Below are 16665 nucleotides of genomic sequence, written 5' to 3' on the forward strand. Positions count from 1 at the left end.
GTTGCCCCGGTGACCGGTTGCCCCGGAGACCGGTTGTGCAATGACTGGTTGCCCCGGTGACCGGTTGCCCCAGAGACCGGTTGTGCAATGACCGGTTGCCCCGGAGACCTGTTGTACAATGACCGGTTGCCCAGTGACCGGTCGCCCCGGAGACCGGTAAGGCAATGACTGGTTGCCCAGTGACCGGTTGCCCTGGAGACCGATGGTGCAATGACCGGTTGCCCCGGTGACCGGTTGCCCGGAGACCAGTTGTACAATGACCGGTTGCCCAGTGACCGGTCGCCCCGGAGACCGGTTGTGCAATGACCGGTTGCCCCGGTGACCGGTTGCCCCGGAGACGGGTTGTGCAATGACCGGTTGCCCCGGTGACCGGTCGCCCCGGAGACGGGTTGTGCAATGACCAGTTGCCAGGTCTGAGCGCTGGCCGGTGTGTTCAACCTGTGACGTCACGGGGGTGGGAGGGCCACCGTCCCTGTGACGTCACCCGGCGCCTGGGTGGGTGACGTCAGGGCGCGGTGACGCGGGCGCGTTGTTTTGATGACGCTAGGCGCCGAGTCGGGGCCCAGTCCGGGAGCTGCGGACCGCGGGCCTCTCCTCACCGCCGCCCAACGCACCACTCTGGCCTCTTCGTCGGACTCGGAGCCCGGTGGAGCGTCTCCGCCGCCGCCGCCGCCGCCCAGGAAGAAGCAGCGAGTGTCCGCCAGCGGCCCCGGGCCCCGCCGCCGCCGCCGCCGCACCGTCATCGCCATGCAGCAGGCGGCCTCGGCTCCCAGCACCAACGGGGCCCAGCCCGCCTCCCCGCCCGCCGCCAACGGACAGCTGCCGCACTCGGGCCCGGGGATGGAGGCGGACGGGCCGGGGGGCCCCGACACACACGGCACGGCCCCGGGACCGGGCCCGGGCCCCGCCACTGCCACCGGCCGCAAGAAGAAGCGGCTCTCCCGCGCCGACGAGGATGTGATCCGGCTGATCGGCCAGCACCTGCGGGGCCTCGGCTTCAAGTGGGTAACGGGGCCGGGGTGTGTGAGGGGCTGTGGTCCCCTTTGTGTTTGGGGGGGTTGGGGATCCATCAGGGTCGGTCTCTGATCCCCTTTATATTGGGGTCGGTCTCTGATCCCCTTTATATTGGGGTCGGTCTCTGATCCCCTTTATATTGGGGTCGGTCTCTGATCCCCTTTATATTTGGGGTCAGTCTCTGATCCCCTTTATATTTGGGGTCGGTCTCTGATCCCCTTTATATTTGGGGTCAGTCTCTGATCCCCTTTATATTTGGGGTCGGTCTATGATCCCCTTTATATTTGGGGTCAGTCTCTGATCCCCTTTATATTTGGGGTCAGTCTCTGATCCCCTTTATATTTGGGGTCAGTCTCTGATCCCCTTTATATTTGAGGTCAGTCTCTGATCCCCTTTATATTTACGGTCAGTCTCTGATCCCCTTTATATTTGGGGTCAGTCTCTGATCCCCTTTATATTTGGGGTCAGTCTCTGATCCCCTTTATATTTGGGGTCAGTCTCTGATCCCCTTTATATTTGGGGTCAGTCACTGATCGCCTTTATATTTGTGGTCTGTCTCTGATCCCCTTTATATTTGGGGTCGGTCTCTGATCCCCTTTATATTTGGGGTCAGTCTCTGATCCCCTTTATATTTGGGGTCAGTCTCTGATCCCCTTTATATTTGGGGTCAGTCTCTGATCCCCTTTATATTTGGGGTCAGTCTCTGATCCCCTTTAAATTTACGGTCAGTCTCTGATCCCCTTTATATTTGGGGTCAGTCTCTGATCCCCTTTATATTTACGGTCAGTCTCTGATCCCCTTTATATTTACCGTCAGTCTCTGATCCCCTTTATATTTACGGTCAGTCTCTGATCCCCTTTATATTTACGGTCAGTCTCTGATCCCCATTATATTTGGGGTCAGTCTCTGATCCCCTTTATATTTGGGGTCAGTCTCTGATCCCCTTTATATTTGGGGTCAGTCTCCGATCCCCTTCATATTTGGGGTCAGTCTCCGATCCCCTTTATATTTGGGGTCAGTCTCTGATCCCCTTTATATTTACGGTCAGTCTCTGATCCCCTTTATATTTGGGGTCCGTCTCTGATCCCCTTTATATTTGGGGTCAGTCTCTGATCCCCTTTATATTTACGGTCAGTCTCTGATCCCCTTTATATTTGGGGTCCGTCTCTGATCCCCTTTATATTTGGGGTCAGTCTCCGATCCCCTTTATATTTGGGGTCAGTCTCTGATCCCCTTTATATTTACGGTCAGTCTCTGATCCCCTTTATATTTGGGGTCAGTCTCTGATCCTCTTTATATTTGGGGTCAGTCTCTGATCCCCTTTATATTTGGGGTCAGTCTCTGATCCCCTTTATATTTGGGGTCAGTCTCTGAACCCCTTTATATTTGGGGTCAGTCTCCGATCCCCTTCATATTTGGGGTCAGTCTCCGATCCCCTTTATATTTGGGGTCAGTCTCTGATCCCCTTTATATTTACGGTCAGTCTCTGATCCCCTTTATATTTGGGGTCCGTCTCTGATCCCCTTTAAATTTACGGTCAGTCTCTGAACCCCTTTATATTTGGGGTCAGTCTCTGATCCCCTTTATATTTGGGGTCAGTCTCTGATCCCCTTTTGGGGTCAGTCTCTGATCCCCTTTATATTTGGGGTCAGTCTCTGATCCCCTTTATATTTACGGTCAGTCTCTGATCCCCATTATATTTGGGGTCAGTCTCTGATCCCCTTTATATTTGGGGTCAGTCACTGATCCCCTTTATATTTGTGGTCTGTCTCTGATCCCCTTTATATTTGGGGTCAGTCTCTGATCCCCTTTATATTTGGGGTCAGTCTCTGATCCCCTTTATATTTGGGGTCAGTCTCTGATCCCCTTTATATTTGGGGTCAGTCTCTGATCCCCTTTATATTTGGGGTCAGTCTCTGATCCTCTTTATATTTGGGGTCAGTCTCTGATCCCCTTTATATTTGGGGTCAGTCTCTGATCCCCTTTATATTTACGGTCAGTCTCTGATCCCCTTTATATTTGGGGTCAGTCTCTGATCCCCTTTATATTTGGGGTCAGTCTCTGATCCCCTTTATATTTGGGGTCAGTCTCTGATCCCCTTTATATTTGGGGTCAGTCTCTGATCCCCATTATATTTGGGGTCAGTCTCTGATCCCCTTTATATTTGGGGTCAGTCTCTGATCCCCTTTATATTTGGGGTCAGTCTCTGATCCCCTTTATATTTGGGGTCAGTCTCTGATCCCCTTTATATTTGGGGTCAGTCTCTGATCCCCTTTATATTTGGGGTTAGTCTCTGATCCCCTTTATATTTGGGGTCCGTCTCTGATCCCCTTTAAATTTACGGTCAGTCTCTGATCCCCTTTATATTTGGGGTCAGTCTCTGATCCCCTTTATATTTACGGTCAGTCTCTGATCCCCTTTTGGGGTCAGTCTCTGATCCCCTTTTGGGGTCAGTCTCTGATCCCCTTTATATTTACGGTCAGTCTCTGATCCCCTTTATATTTGGGGTCAGTCTCTGATCCCCATTATATTTGGGGTCAGTCTCTGATCCCCTTTATATTTGGGGTCAGTCTCTGATCCCCTTTATATTTGGGGTCTGTCTCTGATCCCCTTTATATTTGGGGTCAGTCTCTGATCCCCTTTATATTTGGGGTCAGTCTCTGATCCTCTTTATATTTGGGGTCAGTCTCTGATCCCCTTTATATTTGGGGTCTGTCTCTGATCCCCTTTATATTTGGGGTCAGTCTCTGATCCCCTTTATATTTACGGTCAGTCTCTGATCCCCTTTATATTTGGGGTTAGTCTCTGATCCCCTTTATATTTGGGGTCAGTCTCTGATCCCCTTTGTATTTGGGGTCAGTCTCTGATCCCCTTTATATTTGGGGTCGGTCTCTGATCCCCTTTATATTGGGGTCAGTCTCTGATCCCCTTTATATTTGGGGTCAGTCTCTGATCCCCTTTATATTTACGGTCAGTCTCTGATTCCCTTTATATTTGGGGTCAGTCTCTGATCCCCTTTATATTTGGGGTCAGTCTGATCCCCTTTATATTTGGGGTCAGTCTCTGATCCCCTTTATATTTGGGGTCCGTCTGATCCCCTTTATATTTGGGGTCAGTCTCTGATCCCCTTTATATTTGGGGTCAGTCTCTGATCCCCTTTATATTTGGGGTCAGTCTCTGATCCCCTTTATATTTAGGGTCAGTCTCTGATCCCCTTTATATTTGGGGTCAGTCTCTGACCCCCTTTATATTTAGGGTCAGTCTCTGATCCCCTTTTGGGGTCAGTCTCTGATCCCCTTTATATTTGGGGTCAGTCTCTGATCCCCTTTATATTTACGGTCAGTCTCTGATCCCCTTTATATTGGGGTCAGTCTCTGATCCCCTTTATATTTGGGGTCAGTCTCTGATCCCCTTTATATTTGGGGTCTGTCTCTGATCCCCTTTATATTTGGGGTCAGTCGCTGATCCCCTTTATATTTGGGGTCAGTCTCTGATCCCCTTTATATTTGAGGTCGGTCTCTGATCCCCTTTATATTGGGGTCAGTCTCTGATCCCCTTTATATTTGGGGTCAGTCTCTGATCCCCTTTATATTGGGGTCAGTCTCTGATCCCCTTTATATTTGGGGTCAGTCTCTGATCCCCTTTATATTTACGGTCAGTCTCTGATCCCCTTTATATTTGGGGTCAGTCTCTGATCCCCTTTATATTTGGGGTCAGTCTCTGATCCCCTTTATATTTGGGGTCAGTCTCTGATCCCCTTTATATTTGGGGTCAGTCTCTGATCCTCTTTGTATTTGGGGTCAGTCTCTGATCCCCTTTATATTTGGGGTCAGTCTCTGATCCCCTTTATATTTGGGGTCAGTCTCTGATCCCCTTTATATTGGGGTCAGTCTCTGATCCCCTTTATATTTGGGGTCAGTCTCTGATCCCCTTTATATTTACGGTCAGTCTCTGATCCCCTTTATATTTGGGGTCAGTCTCTGATCCCCTTTACATTTGGGGTCAGTCTCTGATCCCCTTTATATTTGGGGTCAGTCTCTGATCCCCTTTATATTTACGGTCAGTCTCTGATCCCCTTTATATTTGGGGTCAGTCTCTGATCCCCTTTATATTTACGGTCAGTCTCTGATCCCCTTTATATTTGGGGTCAGTCTCTGATCCCCTTTATATTTGGGGTCAGTCTCTGATCCCCTTTATATTTGGGGTCAGTCTCTGATCCCCTTTATATTTGGGGTCAGTCTATGATCCCCTTTATATTTGGGGTCAATCTCTGATCCCCTTTATATTTGGGGTCAGTCTCTGATCCCCTTTATATTTGGGGCCAGTCTCTGATCCCCTTTATATTTGGGGTCAGTCTCTGATCCCCTTTATATTTGGGGTCAGTCTCTGATCCCCTTTATATTTGGGGTCAGTCTCTGATCCCCTTTATATTTGGGGTCAGTCTCTGATCCCCATTATATTTGGCACGTGTGAGTCTCTGATCCCCCTTTTGTATTTGGGACGTGTGGGGCTGTGACCCCCTTTTGTATTTGGGACGTGTGGGGCAGTGACCCCCTTTTTGTATTTGGGACATGTGGGGCAGTAACCCCCTTTTGTATTTGGGACGTGTGGGGCAGTGACCCCCTTTTGTATTTGGGACGTGTGGGGCAGTGACCCCCTTTTGTATTTGGGACGTGTGGGGCAGTGACCCCCTTTTGTATTTGGGACGTGTGGGGCAGTGACCCCCTTTTGTATTTGGGACGTGTGGCGCAGTGACCCCCTTTTGTATTTGGGACGTGTGGGGCTGTGACCCCCTTTTGTATTTGGGACGTGTGGGGCAGTGACCCCCTTTTGTATTTGGGACTTGTGGGGCAGTGACCCCCTTTTGTATTTGGGACGTGTGGGGCTGTGACCCCCTTTTGTATTTGGGACGTGTGGGGCTGTGACCCCCTTTTGTATTTGGGACGTGTGGGGCTGTGACCCCCTTTTGTATTTGGGACGTGTGGGGCTGTGACCCCCTTTTGTATTTGGGACGTGTGGGGCTGTGACCCCCTTTTGTATTTGGGACGTGTGGGGCTGTGACCCCCTTTTGTATTTGGGACGTGTGGGGCTGTGACCCCCTTTTGTATTTGGGACGTGTGGGGCTGTGACCCCCTTTTGTATTTGGGACGTGTGGGGCTGTGACCCCCTTTTGTATTTGGGACGTGTGGGGCTGTGATCCCCTTTTTAATTTTGACGTGTGGGGCTGTGACCCCTTTTTGCACGAGGGTTGGAAGGACTTTGATCTTCGAAAACTGAGTTGGATGGTCTGTGATCCGCTTTGTTACGTAGAATTACAGAGAATTTACAGCACCGAAACAGGCCATTCGGCCCAACTGCTCCATGCCGGTGTTTATGCTCCACACGAGCCTCCTCCTACCCTACTTCATCTCACTCTATCAGCATAAACTTCTATTCCTTTCTCCCTCGTCTGTTTATCTAGCTTCCCCTTAAATGCATTTTTAAAAATTTGTTCATGGGATGTCGGTGTCACTGGCGAGGCCAACATTTATTGCCCATCCCTAATTGCCCTTGAGAAGGTGGTGGTGAGCTGCCTTCTTGAACCGCTGCAGTCCGTGTGGTGAAGGTTCTCCCACAGTGCTGTTAGGAAGGGAATTCCAGCGACGATGAAGGAACGGCGATATATTTCCAAGTCGGGATGGTGTGTGACTTGGAGGGGAACTTGCAGGTGGTTTTGTTCCCATGTGCCTGCTGCCCTTGTCCTTCTAGGTGGTGGAGGTCGCGGGTTTGGGAGGTGCTGTCAAAGAAGCCTTGGCGAGTTGCTGCAGTGCATCCTGTGGATGGTGCACACTGCAGCCACTGTGCGCCGGTGGTGAAGGGAGTGAATGTTTAGGGTAGTGGGTGGGGTCCCAATCAAGCGGGCTGCTTTGTCCTGGATGGTGTCGAGCTTCTTGAGTGTTGTTGGAGCTGCACTCATCCAGGCAAGTGGAGAGTATTCCATCACACTCCTGACTTGTGCCTTGTAGATGGTGGAAAGGCTTTGGTGAGTCACTTGCCGCAGAATACCCAGCCTCTGACCTGCTCTTGTCGCCACAGTATTTATGTAGTTGGTCCAGTTAAGTTTCTGGTCAATGGTGACCCCCCAGGATGTTGATGGTGGGGGATTTGGCGATGGTAATGCCGTTGAATGTCATGGGGAGGTGGTTAGACTCTCTCTTGTTGGAGATCAATGCTATTCACCTCAACTACTCCTTGTGGTAGCGAGTTCCAAATTCTAAGTACTCTCTGGATAAAGAAGTTTCTCCTGATTTTCCCCATTGGATTTATGGCCCCTAGTTCTGGTTGCTCCTGGAGATGGAAACATCTTCTCTGCATCTACCCTATAGAATCCCTTCATAATCTTAAAGACCTCTATCAGGTCACCCCTCAGTCTTCTCCTTTCTCGTGTGAAGATCTCCAGCATGCTCAATCTTTCCTGATAGGTATAACCTCTCAGTTCTGGTATCATCCTTGTAAATGTTTTTGCACCTCCTCCAGTGCCTCAATGTCCTTTTTTATAATATGGAGCCCAGAACTGCAAGCGTGGTCTAATCAAGTGTCTGTACAAGTTTAACAAACCATCCCTGCTTTTCAGTTCTATCCTTCCAGTACGGGGTTTGGATGGACTGTGATTCTGTGTACAGGGTTTGGATGGACTGTGATTCTGTGTACAGGGTTTGGATGGACTGTGATTCTGTGTACAGGGTTTGGATGGACTGTGATTCTGTGTACGGGGTTTGGATGGACTGTGATTCTGTGTACAGGGTTTGAATGGACTGTGATTCTGTGTACGGGGTTTGGATGGACTGTGATTCTGTGTACAGGGTTTGAATGGACTGTGATTCTGTGTACAGGGTTTGGATGGACTGTGATTCTGTGTACGGGGTTTGGATGGACTGTGATTCTGTGTACAGGGTTTGAATGGACTGTGATTCTGTGTACGGGGTTTGGATGGACTGTGATTCTGTGTACAGGGTTTGGATGGACTGTGATTCTGTGTACAGGGTTTGGATGGACTGTGATTCTGTGTACAGGGTTTGGATGGACTGTGATTCTGTGTACGGGGTTTGGATGGACTGTGATTCTGTGTACGGGCTTTGGATGGACTGTGATTCTGTGTACAGGGTTTGGATGGACTGTGATTCTGTGTACGGGGTTTGGATGGACTGTGATTCTGTGTACGGGCTTTGGATGGACTGTGATTCTGTGTACAGGGTTTGGATGGACTGTGATTCTGTGCACGGGGTTTGGATGGACTGTGATTCTGTGTACAGGGTTTGGATGGACTGTGATTCTGTGTACAGGGTTTGGATGGACTGTGATTCTGTGTACAGGGTTTGGATGGACTGTGATTCTGTGTACGGGGTTTGGATGGACTGTGATTCTGTGTACAGGGTTTGGATGGACTGTGATTCTGTGTACGGGGTTTGGATGGACTGTGATTCTGTGTACAGGGTTTGGATGGACTGTGATTCTGTGCACGGGGTTTGGATGGACTGTGATTCTGTGTACAGGGTTTGGATGGACTGTGATTCTGTGTACGGGGTTTGGATGGACTGTGATTCTGTGTACAGGGTTTGGATGGACTGTGATTCTGTGTACAGGGTTTGGATGGACTGTGATTCTGTGTACGGGCTTTGGATGGACTGTGATTCTCTGTACAGGGTTTGGATGGACTGTGATTCTGTGTAGGGGGTTTGGATGGACTGTGATTCTGTGTACAGGGTTTGGATGGACTGTGATTCTGTGTACGGGGTTTGAATGGACTGTGATTCTGTGTACGGGGTTTGGATGGACTGTGATTCTGTGTACAGGGTTTGGATGGACTGTGATTCTGTGTACGGGCTTTGGATGGACTGTGATTCTGTGTACGGGCTTTGGATGGACTGTGATTCTGTGTACAGGGTTTGGATGGACTGTGATTTTGTGCACGGGCTTTGGATGGACTGTGATTTTGTGTACAGGGTTTGGATGGACTGTGATTCTGTGTACAGGGTTTGGATGGACTGTGATTCTGTGTACAGGGTTTGGATGGACTGTGATTTTGTGTACGGGGTTTGGATGGACTGTGATTCTGTGTACGGGGTTTGGATGGACTGTGATTCTGTGTACAGGGTTTGGATGGACTGTGATTCTGTGTACGGGCTTTGGATGGACTGTGATTCTGTGTAGGGGGTTTGGATGGACTGTGATTCTGTGTACAGGGTTTGGATGGACTGTGATTCTGTGTACAGGGTTTGGATGGACTGTGATTCTGTGTACGGGGTTTGAATGGACTGTGATTCTGTGTACGGGGTTTGGATGGACTGTGATTCTGTGTACAGGGTTTGGATGGACTGTGATTCTGTGTACAGGGTTTGGATGGACTGTGATTCTGTGTACGGGGTTTGAATGGACTGTGATTCTGTGTACAGGGTTTGGATGGACTGTGATTCTGTGTACAGGGTTTGGATGGACTGTGATTTTGTGTACGGGGTTTGGATGGACTGTGATTCTGTGTACGGGGTTTGGATGGACTGTGATTCTGTGTACGGGGTTTGGATGGACTGTGATTCTGTGTACGGGCTTTGGATGGACTGTGATTCTGTGTAGGGGGTTTGGATGGACTGTGATTCTGTGTACAGGGTTTGGATGGACTGTGATTCTGTGTACAGGGTTTGGATGGACTGTGATTCTGTGTACGGGGTTTGAATGGACTGTGATTCTGTGTACGGGGTTTGGATGGACTGTGATTCTGTGTACAGGGTTTGGATGGACTGTGATTCTGTGTACAGGGTTTGGATGGACTGTGATTCTGTGTACGGGGTTTGAATGGACTGTGATTCTGTGTACAGGGTTTGGATGGACTGTAATTCTGTGTACGGGCTTTGGATGGACTGTGATTCTGTGTACAGGGTTTGGATGGACTGTGATTCTGTGTACGGGGTTTGGATGGACTGTGATTCTGTGTACGGGGTTTGGATGGACTGTGATTCTGTGTACAGGGTTTGGATGGACTGTAATTCTGTGTACAGGGTTTGGATGGACTGTGATTTTGTGTACGGGGTTTGGATGGACTGTGATTTTGTGCACGGGCTTTGGATGGACTGTGATTCTGTGTACAGGGTTTGGATGGACTGTGATTTTGTGCACGGGCTTTGGATGGACTGTGATTTTGTGTACAGGGTTTGGATGGACTGTGATTCTGTGTACAGGGTTTGGATGGACTGTGATTCTGTGTACAGGGTTTGGATGGACTGTGATTTTGTGTACGGGGTTTGGATGGACTGTGATTCTGTGTACGGGGTTTGGATGGACTGTGATTCTGTGTACGGGGTTTGGATGGACTGTGATTCTGTGTACAGGGTTTGGATGGACTGTGATTCTGTGCACGGGGTTTGGATGGACTGTGATTTCCTCCCTTTGTGAGGCTCTGACTGGGATATGATTTCCCCATGTGACGTCCACCTGTCCAATCACACCTCTTCGGATGGTAAGCCCCGTAACTACGAAACATCCTCCGCCACTGAGTGTGGACTCTTTGTCTTATCACCCCTGTGCTCGCTGACCGCTATTGGCTCCCAGTCCAGCATCACCCACATGTTCAAATCCCTCCGTGGCCTCGCCCCCCTCCCTATCTCTGTAAACTCCTCCGGCCCTACAACCCTCCGAGATCTCCGCGCTCCTCCAATTCTGGCCTCTTGTGCATCCTTCACTTCGCTCCACCATTGGCGACTGCGTCTTCAGCTGTCATGGCCCCAAGTTCTGGAGTTCCCTCCCCAAACTTCACCTCTTTCTCCTTATAAGACCCTCCTTAAAACCTACCTCTTTGACCAACCTTTTGGTCACCTGTCCTCATATCTCCTTATGTGGCTCGTGTCAAATCTTGTGTAATAATCACTCCTATGAAGCAACTTGGGACGTTTTTATTACGTTAAAGGCGCTGTTTAAATGTTGTCTCTCGGTATAAGGGGTCCGAACCGGCTGCTAGAGATGTCGGAGACGGTCGTGGAGCTCTCTGGCCAAGACTGAATTATCGAGGCAGTCCATCGATAATTTCATTTATTTCCACGTGGTGGGATGTAATCCCCCTTTGTTTGCTGAAGGGGTGGCCCGTCAATGTTTTGCCCAAGTGGCGATTCGTCATATGTGAGCCTAGCCAGTGAGTGCCAACAAGATATTCCGTCATGGGGGGCATCGCGGCCCAGGCTGCACTTGTCGCCAAGCTGGCACAGGCACAAGGGGGTTGCTGGATGCTGAGCAGGTGGGAATCTATGACTGATTTTCACCTCCCTGGCCTGGGCGCAGGGAGTTTTTCCGGTTCGGCGAGCCAGGGGGGAGTAACATTGTCAGCCATGTTCCCTGAACTACTGTTCATACTATTATGACTGTTGAGTTCTGTCTGTGCCATTTAAAAAAAAATATATCCATGTAGAAATAAAGGCAGCATTGCATTTCTGTAACGGCTTTTATGACCTTAGGACGTCCCAAAGCGCTTTACAGCCAATGAAGTACTTCTTTGAAGTGTCGTCACTGTTGTAATGGAGGGAGCACGGCAGCCGATTTGTGCACAGCAAGATCCCACAAACAGCAATGAGATAAATGACCAGATCATCTGTTTTTTAGTGATGTTGGTTGAGGGATAAATATTGGCCCCAGGACACCCCGGGGAGAACTCCCCCCTGCTCTTCTTCCAATAGTGGCCGTGGGATCTTTTACATCCACCTGAGAGGGGCAGACGGGGCCTCGGCTTAACGTCTCATCCGAAAGACGGCACCTCCGACAGCGCAGCGCTCCCTCGGTACCGGCGCTGGGAGTGTCGGCCTGGGTTGTGGGGCTCGAACCCACGACCTTCTGATCCCGGGGTAAGGCGTGACCTGGCCCAGAAGTGCAACGGGGGAGAAAAACTTAAGATCGTCGTTGTGTGTGAAGCAAAGACAGTGACCGAGGCAGGGATTTAATTGAGGGGTGGGGTCAAGTTTATGTGGCCACCGTCTGAGCCTTGAAATTGGACCCCTGCCTGAAGCACTGCCAGCTGTTGATTTGAAAACAGGCCTCAATTTTCTCTTTCTGTAGTTGCTGGTTTCCACGGCGACGCCAGCAGCCCTCGCAGTGAGAATGGGGTCTGGGTCAGTTAATACAGTTCAGCTGAGGAATCACTAGGCTGGCTCGGGTCTGCCGCAGTAAAGTCCGCATTTATCAATTCTATTTTGGTCTGAAGAGTAAAACCAACTCCTTTTTTTTCTAGTAGCTTCATTCAAATCCCTTCTGGGCACATGAACTGAGAGATGATCTCACTGAGACCCTTGTTAGATTCCTCCGTGCTTCAATTGAATTGTTGAGTTTCGATTTTTTTTTTGTTTGTTTGTTTAATTGTGGTCTTCACGTCCAGCGCTGAGAGCAGGGAGTCTAGCCTCCTCTCTGCCTTTTAGAATCATACAACGCAGAAGGAGGCCATTCAGCCCATCGTGCCTGTGCCGGCTCTTTGAAAGAGCTATCCCATTAGTCCCACTCCCCCCTGCTCTTTCCTCGTAGCCCTGCAAATTTCTCTTTTTCAAGTATTTCTCCAATTCCCTTTTGAAAGTTATTATTGAATCTGCTTCCGCCGCCCTTTCAGGCAGCGCATTCCAGATCATCACAACTCGCTGCGTAAATTTTTTTCCCTCATGTTGCCTCTGATTCTTTTGCCAATTATCTGTGTCCTCTGGTCACCGACCCTCCTGCCACTGGAAACAATTTCTTTTTATTTACTCTATCAAAACCCTTTGTGATTTTGAACACCTCTATCAAATCTCCCCTTAACCTTCTCTGCTCAAAGGAGAACAATCCCATTTTCTCCAGTCTCTCCACATAACTGAAGTCTTTAACGTAGTAAAACGTCCCAAGGCGCTTCACAGGAGAGTAATCGGACAATTGACACCGAGCCGCATAAGGAGATATTAGGACAGGTGACCAAAGCTCGGTCAAAGAGGTAGGTTTTAAAGAATATCTTAAAGGAGGAGAGAGAGGTGGAGAGGTTTAGGGAGGGAATTCCAGAGCTTAGGGCCCAGGCAGCTGAAGGCACGGCCGCCAATGGTGGGGTGATGAAAATGGTGGGGATGCGCAAGAGGCCAGAATTGGAGGAGCGCAGAGATCTCGGAGGGTTGTAGGGCTGGAGGAGGTTACAGAGATGGGGAGTAAGTCAGGCTCGCAACCCCAATTGATCCTTTGGAGTTTACTGTCTTCTGGTACCGGTTTCAGCTCTACAGCAGAGCAGACCTTGAAAGCACCAGGCACCATTACAGATTTGAGATCCCTGGAACTTGGCTCTACCAACCTGTGCCTGGGCTGTCTTGGCCTTTATCAGACAGGCTGAAGAGGACGTGCTCCTTATAAAAGAAAGACTTGCATTTATATAGCGCCTTTCATGACTTCGGGACGTCCCAAAGCACTTTCACTGCCAATGAAGTACTTTTGAAGTGTCATCACTCTGCTGTAATGTAGGAAACACGGCAGCCAATTTGCGCACAGCAAGGACCCACAAGCAGCAGTGTGATGATGATCTGTTTTAGTGATGTTGGTTGAGGCATAAATATTGGGCAGGATGCTGGGGAGAACTCCCCCTGCTCATCATCGAAATAGTTACATTGAAACTACAGCACAGAAACAGGCCATTTGGCCCAACTGGTCTATGCTGGTGTTTATGCTCCACACGAGCCTCCTCCCTCCCTACGTCATCTCACCCTATCAGGATATCCTTCTATTCCTTTCTCCCTCATGCTTATCTAGCTTCCCCTTAAATGCATCTATGCTATTTGCCTCAACTACTCCTTGTGATAGAGAGTTTCACATTCTCACCACTCTCTGGGTAAAGAAGTTTCTCCTGAATTCCCTATTGGATTTATTAGTGATTATCTTATATTTATGGCCCCCTAGTTCTGGTCTCCCCCACAAGTGGAAACATCTTCTCTACGTCTACCCAATCGAACCCTTTCATAATCTTAAAGACCTCTATCAGGTCACCCCTCAGCCTTCTCTTTTCTAGAGAAAAGAGCCCCAGCCTGTTCAGCCTTTCCTGATAATTATAACCTCTCAGTTCTGGTATCAGCCTTGTACATCTTTTTTGCATCCTCTGCAATGCCTCTATATCCTTTTTATAATATGGAGACCAGAACTGTTCATAATACTCCAAGTGTGGCCTAACCAAGGTTCTATACAAGTTTAACATAACTTCTCTGCTTTTCAATTCTATCCCTCTAGAAATGAACTCTGGTATTTGGTTTGCCTTTTTTATGGCCTTATTAAACGTCGTCACCAATGCAGTGGGATTTTTTCCGTCCACCTGAGAGGACAGGCGGGGCCTCGGTTTAACGTCTCATCCAAAAGACGGCACCTCTGACAATGCAGCACTCCCTCGGTACTGGCTCCGGGAGTGTTGTCCTGGATTATGAGGGCTTGGGTCTCTGGAGTGGGGATCGAGCCCACGCCCTTCTGTCCCGGCCAATGCAGGGCTCATGTAAATGACACACCCAATCGGTGATGACAAAGCACTGCTTTCCTTGTTTTATTTTGAAGCTGGAGTCAGCCAAACACCGTGCTTACCCCAGCACTGAAGTTTGCACGATCATTACAGGTCAGGAAGGCTGCTCGGCCCATCTTGATCTAATCCAACCAGAAAGACCCTACAGTCCCACCCCTGTTCAGCATCCAATTGGATCTCCAATGATTCCAGCATTTTTGCCTCCAACCTGGGGCCCATTCCAGGTGTCGATCGCTGTTTGTTTGATCAGTTCATCTTCTATCAGTTTGAACCTCTGACCCTGCCCCCCCCACTCGTCCTCCTCTCCCAATTGAAAGTACTATTCCAGATTTACCGTTTCCACCCCCCCAGCGATCTTGTACTCCTCTCAGGCCACCCACTTTCCAAGCTGAAAGGCCCAAATCTCTCCAGCCTTTGCTCACATCCTGACTGCTGACACCAGTTCCCTATTCAAAGAAGGAGTTTCACCATCAGCAATCTGTCTTTGAGAATCCAACCGAGGGATTTGAGCAGATTTGTTTTTTATTCTCCTCAGTGGGTCTCTCTCTCTCTCTCTCTCTCTCTCGCTTCTGAGCCAGGAAGTTGTGGGTTCGAGCCCCATAATCCAGGCCGACACTCCCAGTGCCAGCACGGAGGGAGTGCTGCACTGTCGGAGGTGCCGTCTTTCGGATGAGACGTTAAACCGAGGCCCCGTCTGCCCCTCTCAAGTGGATGTAAAAGATCCCACGGCCACTATTGGAAGAAGAGCAAGGGGGGAGTTCTCCCCGGTGCCCTGGGCCAATATTTATCCCTCGACCAGCACCGAAAACAGATTACCATCACGTTGCTGTTAGTGGGATCTTGCTGTGCGCAAATTGGCCGCCGCGTTTCCTATACGTTACAACAGTGGCTACATTTCAAAAGAAGTATTTCCGGGACACCCTGAGAGTGTGAAAGACACTACAGAAATGCAAGTTCGTTTCGTTTGTCCTTTTTGAGAGGCGTGAGTCATTATCAGTAACCCTTGACGTGCGTAAACCGAGGAATTTCGACGCTGTCCTCCGGCCAGCTCTTCTCTCCCGCCGCCTTGCTGGAGTGGCCGTTCCGAGGGGCGGCACCGCTCCCCCCTGCGACCTCACGGGCGACGGCGGCGGACTATTCGACTGCACAAGTCACTTCCCCTACTTCGTTGGCCGGTGATCCAGAGCCCGAAAGAAAGTTTCTCCGTCGCCGCGCTGTAAAAGCGCGGCCTGAGAAGGACTCGTTGGGACCGCTCTCGTGAAACCCTCGCCAGCACGCACGCACTTAATTGCCAGCCGTACGAGATTAGCCGCGCGGAAAGGTTGCACTGAGATGAAGCCAGTGCGTGAATTTTCCACATAGCAGCCTGCGTTCCCCGACCCCAATTGGTTCAATTCCCAGGTATTCCGATAATCCCAGCAGGACTGGTGTTGCGGTGAAAGATTCATTTAATTCTATCTGTCCATCCCATTTCTTAATCACATATTCAGCCAGCTGCCTATTTAAATAGTTGATCTGTGCAGCGTTAGAAATCATTGCATCTCCACAGTCTCTGTTTGGATCAGTGGGTCTCTCTCTCTCCTCTGAGTCAGAAGGTCGTGGGTTCGAGCCCCGTCCCAGAGACTTGAGCCCCACAATCCAGGCCGACACTCTCAGTGCCAGTACTGAGGGAGTGCTGCAGTGTCGGAGGTGCCGTCTTTCAGGTGAGACGTTAAACCGAGGCCCCGTCTGCCCCCTCGTGGCCGTAAACGATCCCGTGACGTTGTGCGGAGAGCAGGTGTAGTTCTCCCCCGTGTCCTGGATAATATTAATCCCTCAACCAGCACCACTAAAAAGAGATTTATTCATTTGCTGTTTGTGGGAGTTTGCAGTGTTCAAAATGACTTATGTAGGTAAATGCAGCACAGTGAGTACGCTTCAAGAGTGATGAATTGTGAAGTGCTTTAGGTGACAGGAGGACATGATAAGGTGCTATACAAATGCAGGTCCTGTATTGCGCGTTGGGATCAGAAAATTGCAGGGCTATGGGGAAGGAGCAGCAGAATGGGACTAATTGGAGAGCTCTTTCAAAGAGTCGGCACAGGCACGATGGGCCGAATGGCCTGCGCCGTATCATTCTATGATTTTTGTCTAAA

The 16665-nt window shown here is 49.7% G+C and overlaps 1 protein-coding gene across 1 annotated transcript in view; it reads left to right on the forward strand.

The window, feature by feature from the left end:
• Positions 1-509: 509 nt before the first annotated feature.
• The window catches only part of LOC137306488 (WD repeat-containing protein 26-like), a 53395-nt gene continuing 37239 nt past the window's right edge, over positions 510-16665 (forward strand). Inside the window, exon 1 of the mRNA XM_067975748.1 lies at positions 510-1001. Within this exon, the coding sequence (XP_067831849.1) occupies positions 538-1001 (464 nt within the window). The 5' untranslated portion in view covers positions 510-537. The remainder of the gene's footprint in view (positions 1002-16665) is intronic.

The sequence above is a fragment of the Heptranchias perlo genome, chromosome 43, assembly GCF_035084215.1.
Source record: "Heptranchias perlo isolate sHepPer1 chromosome 43, sHepPer1.hap1, whole genome shotgun sequence".
Classification (NCBI taxonomy): domain Eukaryota; kingdom Metazoa; phylum Chordata; class Chondrichthyes; order Hexanchiformes; family Hexanchidae; genus Heptranchias; species Heptranchias perlo.